Consider the following 15,052-nt stretch of genomic DNA (forward strand, 5'->3'; position numbering starts at 1 on the left):
CATGATCCCAACAACCTGAAACATTGAGTTGAATTTCTTGTGGACCACCTTGAAAAGACACTCAGCATTACGTGTGGGAGGCGCAGCACATTTCCTTATTGAGAAAACTTTCTACAATTAAAGTGGAAATGGTTCCATGGGGCAAAATTCACTTAATTATGGCTAGATATGAGTTAGGTTCATTACTAACCCTATTGACAATTATCCCAGAGACAATGAAAATATAATAGTAGCTCAAGGATTTTTACAAGCCAGTGATGTGACTTCCCTTTACCGGCGGCTGGGTGAGGTCGCTCTTTCAAAGCACTTAAGTGAGGAACCCGTGATGAAGATGGAGTGGGGTATGATCTCTGTACATCACCCATGACCTTGCCTACAAATCCTCCAGCTTATTCTCTCCCACAGCCCCATCTCTCTCGTCTGTGATGCGAGACCCTCAGCAGCCGAATCTCTCAAGAGTTCATTACTGGAAGCATTTACCTCTCCGAGTCATACTCACTGTAACAGAGAGTTTCTGGCTTTCGATTGATCGACAGCTGTCAGGGACGGGATTTCTGTCTTCAGGATTCTGAACCTTAGGAAAAGCCTGACACTGACCAGTCAACATAATCAGGACCTAATCCCAACTCTCTGGATGCGATGGGGATTTCAAATTGACTCGAGTTGATGGGCTGAACCTGTGTCAATTACAATAACAATCCTTGCATCCTTAATCTTTGTTTTCTCTCCACAGTTGCTTCGTACTCTAATCATTTTCTGTTATTTCAGCAGGAATAAAAATCAATTTGAATTAAATACAGTGATAGTTGATTTTCTATCTGGTTCTTAATTGAAAGTGCTACAGGTAAAGAAAATCATATTTATTGTAAGTGGAGTGCAAGGTGGAAAGTGATAAAGACATGAAAATTAAATAGCTTAATGGAGTTTGACGTCAATTACAAAGCTGCACTCTTAACTAATATGCATAAATGAATATTTTGGAAGTCTTCATTGTCAATAATTTCAAATTTTATTCAATGTAAATTCAATGTAGTTTTGATGCAATCTCCCAATTTGAATAATAAGCTTAAAGAAATAACACACAATAATGTCTCACATAAGTCAATAGCATTTCAAACTTCATGGCTTGTACAAAGAGTTGCCCGCATTGTTCAAATAGAACTATTGATGGTTTGATTCATGCCTGAAACACAGCAGCAATTTTATTTTTCCACAATCCAACATTACAATGCTACACAAAATAAACAGGACTAAAACCTGTCAAGGAAGTTTACAAATTTCACTTACCAGCCTCATTTCAGATCCCATTTTCCCAAAACACACAAAGAGAATGACAAAGTAACCGATAATTACCTCCAATTTCAAAACTAATTCTAACATTCAGACAAACTGTCCAGTGATATTACTGGCACTATTTCAGAGGTTCTGCAGAATACCTGGTAAAATCTTTTCTTTCTTTATATTTAGAATAGAACTGGGAAACAAAGGATGGACTCCATTTTACTCGCAGGAGATAGAAACTTATGGGAACAATTTTAACTAAACCCCTTTCAATCATACATCAAAACTGAACTGCTCACTTTGTGCATTTGTTTAGAGCCTGTCTTTGAGTGGATTTGTTTGTTATAGTTACCTTGTAAAACTGATGGAAGACTGCTAACTTGCAGGAAACTGACCATTGATGGCCTTGCAGTGTATCTTTTACCAGATCTGGGCTTTTTAGGCGCTGCTTCAGACTGAGGCAACAGTAAAGGTACGAGCAGAGGGTGGTGCCTGAATATTGCTATTCTAAGAGAGGCCTAGACAAGAAGTAAGCACTGCTAACTCTCTTGGTGTGACGCATTGTACATGGCTGGTTTGCACCACAACAAACTTGTGATTTCACTTGGAGCTTCCAGTGCAACATTCACATGTTTGGTGGCTTCCATCTTTTTGAAATAGAGGTTGAGACATCAATCTTAGAAGTTCCATTATAATTGAATCAAAAAATGCTGTCCTTGAGCTGACCACCATTTCTACCCTTCAACAGATGTATTCCAAACTCTGCATGAAGGCTCATGTCAAGGAGCTTGACTCCTCAATGTCCCTTGATGGTGACACGTAATTGTCTTACTGAGCTGTCAGTACATCACCATTCATGTAATTGCATCTCCCTCTTTATCTGAGTGAGGCCAAAAGTAGCTGTCACTCTTTATTGTAAGGCTTCAATGACTGGCCAAGTGGCAGTTTTGAGGATATGAAGCAGCAAGAGAACAGTTAGATTGAGGGAAAGGGAGATGGGGTGAAAAGCAGGAAATCCATGATTGTATTATCTGCAGTTTGTACGCTATGCCAGAAAGCAGGAAAAGTGCAAATGGGAAGTTAAGAAGGGGGATGAAATCAGAAACATGTCATCCTGTATGCTATCGGAACACAGATATGGCAGCCTCATTCACTCCAGCTCCATAATACAATCTCCTCTGGAAAGCTCAATTGATGTAGTCATACCTGTCCTAATTCATGATAGCTCCATCTTATCAGAGAATCCCTTTCAAAAGAGGGAGAATATCAGTGAGTTTGCTGTGGTATGATTGAGTGATGTGTCCACAGTAGCTGAACAGCTGGTGGTACACAAAAGCACCAAGAGATGGGTTAAGAAGGTAGCATTGTAATGGGAGAGGTCAAGCAGCAGTCACTGAGTGTTGTCCAAAATGCTGATTTCTTGACATTGCGAATGGGTATGTAATAGGGTGATGCACTGAGCAGCATACAAGATTGCTGGTGCACTAAGTCGGAAACATTACATCAAGAGATACTCATTGATCTTAAACATCTATGAAATGTCATTGGCCTTCTTCTGGTATGAGTGCCAATTCAGGAAATTGACCTGGTTTAATTCTCTTCTTAGGGTTTGACTCAGGGAACAGGGCCTTCTGATGTAAGAACATGGCAGTCTACCATTCTTTTAACTCCTGTGGAAATGCCTCCAGCACCACATTGGAAAAACTCTCTCTTGCTCTATTTTCTGTTTTTTCACTTGCAACCAAATCTTTAATAGACAGTCTGTACAAAGAGACCAGCTCTGTAAAGTGCCACGAATGCTCTGTACAAAAAGGCTCCCAAACAAAGAGTGCAGCTTCCCTTAAAGATGGACAAGCTGCTTTTGGAAGGTATACATGGACGTGTATCAGTTGAGTCTTCAGCCAGACAATGTGTTCCCAGTTAGTCAACACATTAGAATTATTTAATTGAGGAGACAGCATGAAGTAAACTAACTGCTCATCTCAATGGGATCATGCTGGAACTTATAAGCATTGTAATTCCCAATTTTAGAGAAAGGACTTGGTCAATTTTTTTCTTCATTTCTTCAGTGCAAGATAGTCATAATTTAGAATCATAAATTTTGGACTTTACAACTTCAAACATACTTAAGAACACAGAGAAATTGTCATGAGGTTTAACCAGGATCACAGGATTGAAGGAATAAAGCCACAAAGTGACAGTGCAGCAGAGCCCATGAAAAGCAAGAGGAACAATCTCCTTGGTGCCACCACAACTGCACTCTCCGTGCCCAGGGCCCTTCAAAAAACATTCAATCTTTTTAAAGGGTGATCTCACTGTGTCAGATTGTGAGAGAGTGGAACAGGAGTTCAGTCTATTCCCAAGGTGCTAAAATGTTACAGCTGTTTCCAGCAATAAATTGCCTGAATAGTGCAATCAACATTAGCGACATGAAGCAGACTGTTCTCAAAGCAATTTACTTTCCATTCCTATTCAGACACATACCAGAAGACTTGTGACAGTTTCAGAACTGAACTATTTTCAGACCAGCTGAAGCAGCTGTCCATGACTATTCAGTTTGTGTCCTTGCCATTCTGAAAAACAAAACTCTTGAGCAGTTGTCTATTTCTGCATGTGCTAAAGTAAAAAAAGTCCAAAAAGAGATCTTTCCACCAGATAACATCATAATAGTTGAGCTCCAAGCAACTTTTCTGCAGAGACCCAGATTACTGAGTGTATTCCTAAAGATGGTACCCATATGAAAAGATGAATATTTAGGAATAGACTAGATTCCCTACAGTGTGGAAGCAGGCCCTTGCGCCCAACCAGTCCACACCAACCCTCTGAAGAGTCACTCACCCGACTCATTTTCCTCTGACTAATTGCACTATGGGCAATTTAGCATGGACAATTCACCTGGCCTGTGGGAGGAAACTGGAGCAAACCCACACAGACACGAGGAGAATGTGCAAACTCCACACAGACAGTCACCCAAGGCTGAAGTCAAACCTGGGACCCTGGTGCTGTGAAGCAGCAGTGTTAACCACTGAGCCACTGTGTCGCCCCAGAATAGAGCAATAGATCAGGGACCATATTCAGGAAAATCTGAGAGACAAACCTTTCCTTGTGTAAGGTGAAAAATAGATTGAAATAATTTTCATCCCAATGGCCTTCTGTTCAGAGATTTAACAGTATACTTCAATAGTATGTCAATGTTTGATAACTGCTCTCAGCCTTTTGAATAAGCTGTGTCATTGTGGTGATATGTTCAAAACATATATACATCTTTTGTGTTGGAGCCAGACCAACAAAGCACCTTTTAGAACTTCACAGTAGATATGTTTTCTTTGGTGGTGGATTGGTGAGAAAGTACAATTTCCTAGAGTCCAATCATGCAACGTACAATCAGTAGCAATGACTAAATGCTTGGCGCATTTCAATAGACAAGCCAATCACTTAGGGATGAATCTCTCTACACTGTGGAAAAATTGTAATGTACAACAGCCTTGTGCTTCTGGTACTGAACTAACAACACAGAAATACCAGAATATCATTGCAGCATAGAAAATTACAACATTACTAAGCTAAATAATGCAATAACTAATGGCTGACCAGTGGAAAGCAAACATCAAAGTCCAGACTGCAGAATACTTCACTCTGTGTCTGACTCTTCATGACCTCAGAACAATGGATAAGTAATAAACATCACTTCGGAGACAATGAGGTCCGTAGATGCTGGAGATCAGAGTTGAGAGTATGTTGCTGGAAAAGCACAGCAGGTCAGGCAGCATCTGAGGAGCAGGAAAATCAATGCTTCAGCCCAGAGTCCTTCATCAGGAAAGGCCTGATGAAGGGCGCCAGCCCGAAATGTCGATTTACCTGCTCCTCGGATGCTGCCTGACCTGCTGTGCTTTTCCAGCAACACCCACTCAACAATAAACATCACTTCACCAATGCTGACCATATTGCAAACAAAACCACGTTGATGTTAAGAAGTATCTTAAAAACTATTCTACCAGAAAGACATAAGAGCAAAAGCAACCAGAAAAGGTGTAGGCAATTTGTCTCTTTCATGTTTTCTACCACTCAATATAATTATGACTTTTCTCTGCCTTAATTTCACTTCCTGTACTACCCTTAATTCCTTTGGTATCCAAAAATGTATCAGTTGTTTTTTTGAATATACCCAAACATCCCATAGGGTAGTGGATGCTCAAAGATCTGTATTATGCTGAGGTCAATTGACTGTGCAGTGTCATCAGTCAAATTTCAAGCAATCATGATTATAACATTTGCAGAAGTCGACAGATGCAATTTTCTTCAATTATAAAATAACCTTAAAATACATTTAAGCATATTCTTTAGTTCAGTAATTATATCTATTGTACCATGTGCACAATACCACTTTGAGAAAACCATTTCTCCAGAATGCTCTCAGACGTGTCATAAACTTTAAACAAGTTGTGCTCAGAAATATTTTAAATCATATGTAATAACTGAGGGTTGATAGTGTGGTGCTGGAAAAGCACAGCCAGTCAGGCAGCATCTGAGGAGCAGGAGAATCGACGTTTCAGGCAAAAGCCCTAAATGAGGGTCCATCAAAGAACAGCTTGACTTTAAATCAATCAAATTAATGTTAAAGGCAGTCAGCAGAAAAAAACACAGAATTTATCCAATAATCAATTGATAGGAAACAATTACAAAACTGTTAACATCTCTTTCCATCCTACACTTTAAGACTTCATTATAATTGAAATCTCACAAAGACAAACTTCTACTGAATTAAAAAAATGTCATGAATTCAAATGTAGCAGAAGAGTGAAAAATAGTCAGAAAGTCAAACTTAACCAAGAAAATTTCAAATTCTTTCAGTTTTCGAACACTTTACCTCACAATTTAATCTTTGTTTAAAGACCACTTTACTGAAACCACCTATCTACAGCGCGAATGCAATCTATCCGCATTATCCAATTGAAATGCAGCTTTAGAGTACAATTTGATTGGAAGAATATTTTTGTTAAACTGAATATTTCCTGATTGATTTTATTCTAAATCTCGTGTTTCGGAATGTTAGTTGACCATCAGCTGGTCCAGGAACCGCCAACCTGAGTGCATCTTCAAGTAGTCACATTATCAATGAATTTCTAAGCCACTGTATTCTAGATCCCATTTATGTTTAGCTTCCAGAAACAACCTTCAAAAATCAGATATTGTTTTTACAGAAAAGAACAAGGAGGATTTAGAATAAAATCAATCCTCCTGGTTCATTTGTGGAAAAACAAAATCTGATTTTTTAAGTTTGTTTCTGGAAGCTAAACATAAATGGGATCTAGAATATAGTGGCTTAGAAATTTATTGATATTGTGACCACTTGAAGATGCACTCAGGTTGGCGTTCCTGGACCAGCTGATGGCTGTTTGTGCATTCGGTTAAAGGTCAACTAACAAGGAAGAAGAGGCTTTTCCAAAACAATTATCAGACCAATTAGAGGTGATGTCTACCACAGTTACCATCATGGGTAGCTATGCTCTATGGAAATATCTGAGATGTCTTGAATAGATTCACCAAGTCTTAGTTACTGATATCTGAAAGGGAAGGATGCTCACATGAAGCTTACATCAGAAGATAGGGTCAATGCTGACAATCAGAAATATTTTATTTAATTACACTCTGTATGAAGTACATGATTGTCTCTTGTGAGACATCAGACTCAAGCATAAACACACATTATTCAACAACCACCAAACTGCTTAGTTTTTCTCAGGAACAATTCTTTTCTCTGGGTGGGTGGAGATTATATTGTCATCAGTTTACCCTTCCAGACAAGTTTTGATAAAACAGTTATGTCACTTTGTATTCAGTTCCCTTCTCAGGAAGCACTCTGACTGCTTCACAGGGCAGAAGAAGATTGGGAACATGAAGGACAAATAAAAAACATCATAATGTTAAAAAGTCCTTTCTTAAAAAAAAGCTTATCTCCATTCTACTACTTTCTCATTTATTTTTGATTGATGATTTTAAATTCAAATTGTACCAGTATTTTAACAGCTTTCAGCAATATTAGTAAATTTAGTAATATCTTAATGCATTTTAACAATCCAGTACATTGCTGATATCACTGAAACTCTTGACCATGTTAAATCTGCTCATTAATAAAAATGTTCATAACTGTTTCAAGAATTCAAAATTCCAACTATCTTTCGATGTTTTCATAAATTCCACTCAGGCCAAGGTTAACCCATAACTGTACATCCTAAAACCTTTGAAAATGTTTGATGGCTTTCTTTGAAATGTATTAATACAAACATTATTGCTAACATGCAGGCATTAGAAGAAATTCTCCCCTTGTTTTCCAATGCCCCATGGACATTTAATTGTAGCAGTATTCAGAACCTTAAATGTATGCTTGCCCTTTACATTAATAGAGCTTGAGAAATGATTTTGCCAAATTTATCAATGTTTATCATTTCACATTTTGTCCATTTTTTTTATTAATGTGGAACATCCTGAACAAAGCAGGCCAAAAATGTACACAGCCTCTGAATAAGAGGAAACACATTTATGAGTGCAGGTGTGTCCAAGATATAAGTATGCAAAAGTGCAGAACTCAAAGCCTTTCTCTTTCTTTTGAAAAGTGAATTACAGCATTTACAAGTACACTAAAATACTGACCTTTAGGCAATAGGTGTTATAGTTTCATCAGCAAACAGAAATACAGCAAGAATTGCTTCCCAAAATCCTTATGCTGGCTTTTTAACCCAAAGACAACTGTTTATTGAATCTAACTAGATCCTCAGGAAATTAGCTCATTGACAAGTGCAGAAGATGGGGCTTTCAATATGTAAAATAATATCTTCTTACAGATTAGGGCAAGATATCTAATATGAAACATCTCCTGTGTTTCAGCTGGAAATGATTTCAGAAGAATACATAATGTATTTAAGCTTCTTGTTCACCCTTGACACATACTACAACATCAAAGGTGTCATTAGACAGAACATTGAAAGTGAATGATGCTATAATTTTCCAATACACGCTGATAGGCAGTCAAGATTCCTATGTAATGTTGCAAACATGGAAAAATAACGCCAAAACTTTTCATTAAAAAATGCAAGATTAATTTTGAAAATTGCTCATTGCAACTTACATGCAAATTCAAGCTTGGCTGCTTTGCTCACAATTGTGCCAAACAAATTTGTTGCGAAGCATTGGTAGGTTCCATAATCCTGGGTTCTAACTGGGTTATTGATAACGAGGGTGCCACCAATCAAACTGTAGTGATAACTGAGGCTGAAGTCAATGTCTGTGCCATTTCTTTGCCATCTATGACAAAAAAAAATCAGAAATATTTGAATTGTGTTGCCACAAATCTCAATGTATTTCAATACTTGGATACACATAAAAGAATAATAGTACTTTTGAACATTGTTAAGGAAAGACAGTTAACTGCAGAAGGGAGGAAAAGTTAAATTACTTAATGTAAAACTAATGCATTCAATTTGGAAAGAAAGGTTTATTTCCTGTTTTATTTTTGAGTTCTCACTCCAACTGCTTAACTTAACATTGAGTCTGCTTTATAGTCACTGATGATTAGCTTTCAAAGTGAATCCTGCAACAAAAATAAAAGTCAAGTGTTTTTCAATTGCACATTATTTGGCACAAGCGAGATGTTCTGTTGAACAATCCCTTCCAAGCACAAGATTGAATCAATGCCAACAAATTCAAAAACTTCCTGACTTCTGGTCATGTTACATTCGCTACCTCCAAACAATCAATTAGCTCCTGCCAGTTCCTTGACTCAAAGGTATGAGAAACACAAATCTTCCCTGCTTGTTTCTTTTTGTAATAATTTTCTCAAATGTATGAAAATATGTGCCACACGTTGCAATTAGCAACTTGTATTGGTGCATATTAAGTTGGTATTGTTCAATTTTATTTTCATAGCTAGCAAACCATTTTCCAAACAAACATATCACACACACAGGAGGAAACCTCCAACAAAATAACTTTGGCTCATTCAATTCTTAACAAGCAGTTAAAACACCATCCTACTAACATAGTTGAATTTTAGATCCCTCCATGGTACAAAACTGAAAGTCAGGAAGTTAACATTTCATAGCTTATTTTGTAATTTTGCATTTGGAATACAAGTAGTATATTCCAAAACACAAATGAATTTAAGTTGGCAACATCTCCAAAGTTGCTGAGGTCGCTACTTTTGGATTGCCAAGAAGTCTTGTGCAAACTGCCCTTCGTATGGTTGTTATATTCATTTACACCATTATAAAGCAAGCTAATATTTTCTGATCCTAATTTAGTACAATGGTAGTTCGTCCTAAGTCCATACTTCAACTACTGCTTGAGGAAATTACCCGGTGGACTGAGCCATTCAACTCGACCAGTTACTATTCTCTGATAGTACACATCCTTTATTCCACACGTAATACAGTTTATTCCAGATTTAATTTGCAATACATGCATAATGATCCTGGACAAGGTAAATTTATGGTTTGATCTCGTTAGGTAGCAGTAACTTTTTGTTCAAAGGTCGTGAAGTTTGAACGATCAAGTACTTCATTCAAATAATAAAACCACAGGATTCTGTGACTTTAATAAAGCAAAATAATTCTTGAACAATAAACTGAGAAAAGCAAAACAATCTAGAAGCAACATACATTCACTTCAGACATTCATTGCCCTCTGCAATAAGCACCTTTACACCTTCCAGCTTTTATTAAACATCTGTGAAATTGAGGAGCAAATACTTCCCTCTTGCTTTCTCTATGGCAATGTCCTCTGAACTTTGTCAGAATTAACATTTCTAACCAATCAGCTCTTCATTTTCCTCTTTAGTGTGAATTGTTGTGGAATTTGAAATGTAGTACTTTTAAGATCTGACTAGATCAGTGCAAGGCAAGAAATGTCAACACCATGTCCATCTTGTCAGCAACGTTCAAATTCAAGGAAATATGTAGTTGAATCATTAAGAGAGGTTTAAAGTTTCACAAAGATACTGCCAGAAATGGTAAGCTGCTGTTTTAAGGAGAGATCTGGTATAGTGAATACTTCCAATCAAGTTCAGAGATGTAATTACACACCGCTGGAGCAGGTGAGACTTGAACCAGAGTCATGGAGTTGTACGGCACAGAAACAGTCCCTTCGATCCAACTCATTCATGCCGGTCAGATATCCTCGTCTAGCTTAGTCCCATTTGCCAGGTCTTAGCCCATATCCCTCTAAACCCTTCTTATTCATAAACCCATCCAGATGCCTTTTTACTTGTTGTAATTGTACCAGCCTCCACTACTTCTTCTGGCAGCTCATTCCATACACACACAACCCTGTGAAAAAGTTGCCCTTTAGGTCCCTTTTATGTTTTACCTCTCTCACCCTAAACCTGTACCCACTAGTTCTAGATTCCCCCATGAATGATTGATATAAATAGCAGTGGTGAAGAATAGACCATTCTAAATCACATAAATGTGAGGTAGTATACAGGATGCAACTTATTGAATGATAGAAATAGGCATAAATTACATTGATTGGTTCCAGTTTGAATTTGCGCCTATCAGGAGGCAGAAATGACATACTTTTCCTCATTCAAACCATGTGCTGGCCTGTTTCTTCTCCACTCTCAGTCTATGACATCATCAGATTGGGTGGGGCTTAGTGCAGCTTCATTCAGAACCAATATCTCGCACTATATTTCATCAAATATTATTCCCCATTGTCAGCATTTACACTTGCAAATGTTTAACCATATATACATTTATTTAACCATCTCTCTTCTCCGTTTGCTGACTTCACAAATTCAGGCAGCCTGGAAGATATGTAGAATTCCTCAAAAACATGTTTTCTTCAGACATGAGGGTTTGGTGTGCCAATTGGTCGAAGATTGTTGACCTGGATGCTGAACTTCTGCAAATAATTCCTCCACCAGAGGATCCTGCAGTCCCAGCTCTTCCTGGATTCCTTGTGATCTAACCTTGCTAACCAATCTACCACATGGCACCCTGCTGAACACCTTGCTGAAGTTCATATCAACAACATTTACTGCCCTGCCTTACAAGGCAGGTCTTTGTCTGCTGCAGTGACAAAGCCTGCTATGAGGACTCCTGGCTGGAGTAGGCCTGAAACTTGCACTCAGTGGGTTGTTGGCTCCTCCTGTGCTAGGCATGAAGCACAGAGACTCCTTGAAGCCTGGGACATTTTACAAGAGCTCTGGAGCTGTGCTTGCAGACCCCTTGCATAGAAAATTAACTCTGTTTATGTAATTCCTTTTTATTCTTATTGTCGTTCCAAGTCATGCCGGATTGTGGCGACAAAATACTTTTCACCGTATCTTTCTAGATATATGTCACAATCAATAAATAACTCCTAAATCATTAACTCGCTTCTTAAAAAAGCTCGATGAAGTTCGTGAGGCATGACTTCCCAAGCACAAAGCCATGTTGACTCTCCCTAATCGCTCCTTGCCTTTCCAAATAATATACATCCTGTTGCTCAATAACCTCTCAACAACATACCCACCACTGATCTCACACTCACTGGTCTATAGTTCCCTGGCTTTTCCTCACTGCCTTTCTTAAATAATGCCACAACTTACAATGTTGTTAAAGATTTGGTGAAATTACATATCTCAGTAATCCTATTTAGTTTGTCCTCCTAATGCTTGTCAAAAGTCATGCATCGTTGTACAGCTGTTCGTTCACTCTGTACTGATGCAGATAATCTTGAGACTTTTACCCTTTGTATCTTTCTAGGATATACCTGATCAGGTCTCAGGAATTTTTTTTATCTTTATGCATTTTAAGATATTCAGTACCTCCTCTTCTGTAATAGGGATACTTTTCAAGACATCACAATTTATTTCCCCAAGTTCTTTAGCTTCCATGTCTTTCTCCACAGGAAATGTTGATGCAAAGTTTTAATTTAGTATCCCAGTGAACTCCTGTGGTTCCACACATAGACAGGCTCACTGATTTTTAAGGGCCTTCTACTGTCTCTCGTTACACTTTTGCCCTTAAAGAATTTGAAGAATCTCTTTGCATTCTCTTAACTTTATTTGTTAATGCTCTCTCATATTCCCCTTCTGTCCTCCTCATTTACCTCTGGAACATACTCTTTATGTCATCATACGCCTCTCAGAATTTACTCCACCCCAACTATCTGTACCTCCCATATGCTTCCCTATTCTTGACCAGAGTCTTAATTTCTCATCATCCAGCTTTACCTTCACCTACCACCCTTTCCCTACGCACTGAAAAGAACATACTGTCTCTGAACTCTTGTTATCTCATTTTTGAAGGCCTCCCAATTTCCAACCATCCCTTCACCTATAAATAGCCACCACCAATCAACTTTTAAAAGTTCCTGCCTAATACTCTCAAAATTGGCTTTACTTCAAAGTACTCTCCCATTGACATCGCAGTGTGCTGTATTTCTCATTTCTTTGCTCAGTATTTGCTTCTTCTGATAAACCTTGCTGTTTTTTAGCATTTAAAAGTTTCTTCAGTGATGTTGGGAATAGAAAATATTTCTACAACTCTTGCAATGTCTGTGACTTCTTTCTGGCAGAGAGCATGAAAATATTTACTTATTCCAACATTGGTAATCTCAAGAGATTCTTGGCTCTTTTTCAGTTTTATCGAACAGAACAATGAAGTCTTCTACTTGTTGCACCTTGACCGCCAGTGTTTGTTTCTGATGCAGTTTTCTCATGGCACTAACTGAAATCATATTGTGACTGCAAGGATGTTCATGTTGAAGACAAGCAAGCATGCTGAAAAGTGAGAAGTATAACTTGCCAATTCTGCATACTTTTTTTAACTCTTGTCATAGCCGACCATTGTCTGTGCCTCTGTTGTTCCACAATGATGATATGGACACTTTATATCTGCTAGATTTGCACTGTTTAGAAGGGTCATTTTTTTTTGTCCAATGTGTGCAGGAGGGTCTCCTGACACAGTATATACATAGGAGAAAGTGAGGTCTGCAGATGCTGGAGATCTGAGTTGAAAGTGTGTTGCTGGAAAAGCACAGCAGATCAGGTGGCATCCAAGGAGCAGGAGAATCGACATTTCAGACCAGAGCCTTCCTGATGAAGGGCTCTGGCCTGAAACATCGATTGTTCTGCTGCTCGGATGCTTCCTGACCTGCTGTGCTTTTCCAGCAACACAGTCTCACCAGTATGTAGATAGGCCAACAAAAGGCAAAGCTACATTACTGGGTAATGAACCCAGGCCAGATGGTAGATTTGGAGGTAGGCGAGCACTTTGGTGATAGTGACCACAGTTTGGTTACGTTTACTTTAGCAGTGGAATGGGATAGGTACATTCCGCAGGGCAAGAGTTACGGCGGGGGGGGGGGGAAGGGGAGGCAATTAGGCAAGGTGTAGGAGGCACAGAATGGGGAAGGAAACTGCAGGGGATGGGCATAATTGCATAACTGAAATGTGGAGCTTGTTCAAGGTACAGCTACTGTGTGACCTGGATAAGCATGTACCTGTCAGGCAGGAAGGAAGTGGTTGAGTGAGCGAACCATCATTTACTGAAGAATTTGAATCCCTTGTCAAAAGTAAGAAGGAGGCTTATGCAAAAATGAGGCATGAAAGCTCAGTTAGGGCACTTGAGAGACAAACATTTGCCAGGAAAGACCTGAAGAGAGAGCTAAGAAGAGCCAGGACGAGACATGGGAAGTTTTTGGTAGATGGAATCAAGGAAAACCCAAAAGCTTCCTACAGGTATGCCAGGAATAAAAAGAAGGACCAGAGTAAGATTAGGGCCATTCAAGGGCAATAGTGGGAAGTTGTGCGTGGAGTCTGAAGAGATAGGAGAGGCGCTAAATAAATATTTTTCATCAATATTCACAGGAAAAAGACAATGTTGTCAAGGAGAAAACTGAGGTGCAGGGTATTAGACTAGACGGTATTGGGGTTCATAAGAAGGAGGTGTTTGCAATTCTGGAAAGTGTGAAAATAGATAAGTCCCCTGGACCAGATGGGATTTATTCTGGCAAGCCAAGGAGGAGATTGCAGAACCTTTAGCTTTGATTGTTATGCCGTCATTGTGTACAGGAATAGTGCCTGAAGACTGATAGCAAATGTTGTCCCCTTGTTCAAGAATGGGAGTACAGACAACCCTAGTAATTATAGACCTGTGAGCCTTACTTTGGTTATGGGTAAAGTATTGGAAAAGATAAGAGCTAAGATTTATAAAAATCTAGAAAGGAATAATTTGATTTGGGATAGTCAACACGGTTCTGTGAAGGGTAGGTCGTGCCTCACAAACCTTAGTGAGTTCTTTGAGAAGGTGACCAAACAGGGAGATGAGGGTAAATGTGATGTATATGGATTTCAGTAAAGCATTTGATAAGGTTCCCCATGGTAGGCTATTGCAAAAAATATAGAGGCGTGGGACTGAAGGTGATTTAGCAATTTGTATCAGAAGTTGGCTAGCTGAAAGAAGACAGAGGGTGGTGGTTGATCGGAAATGTTCATCATGGAGTACAGTTACTAGTGGTATACTGCAAGGACTTGTTTTGGTGCCACTACTGTTTGTCATTTTTATTAATCACCTGGAGGAGGGTGTAGAAGGATGGATTCGGAAATTTGTGTAATACACGAAAGTTGGTGGAGTTGTGGACAGTGTAGAAGGATGTTGCAGGTTACAGAGGGACATGGATAAGCTGCAGAGCTGGGCTGAGAGGTGGCAAATGGAGTTTAATGCAGAAAAGTGTGAAGTGATTCACTTTGGAAGAAGTAACAGGAATACAAAGTACACTAGCCCAGTAA

General features: G+C 38.8%; 1 protein-coding gene across 1 annotated transcript in view; it reads right to left on the reverse strand.

Moving 5' to 3' along the window:
• LOC132822149 (contactin-4-like) overlaps nucleotides 1-15,052 on the reverse strand; it is a 1,303,479-nt gene that overhangs the window by 967,294 nt on the left and 321,133 nt on the right. Inside the window, exon 3 of the mRNA XM_060835221.1 lies at nucleotides 8,408-8,583. Coding sequence (XP_060691204.1) covers nucleotides 8,408-8,583 — 176 coding nt within the window. The remainder of the gene's footprint in view (nucleotides 1-8,407; nucleotides 8,584-15,052) is intronic.

Source organism: Hemiscyllium ocellatum, chromosome 14 (genome assembly GCF_020745735.1).
Source record: "Hemiscyllium ocellatum isolate sHemOce1 chromosome 14, sHemOce1.pat.X.cur, whole genome shotgun sequence".
Taxonomy (NCBI): domain Eukaryota; kingdom Metazoa; phylum Chordata; class Chondrichthyes; order Orectolobiformes; family Hemiscylliidae; genus Hemiscyllium; species Hemiscyllium ocellatum.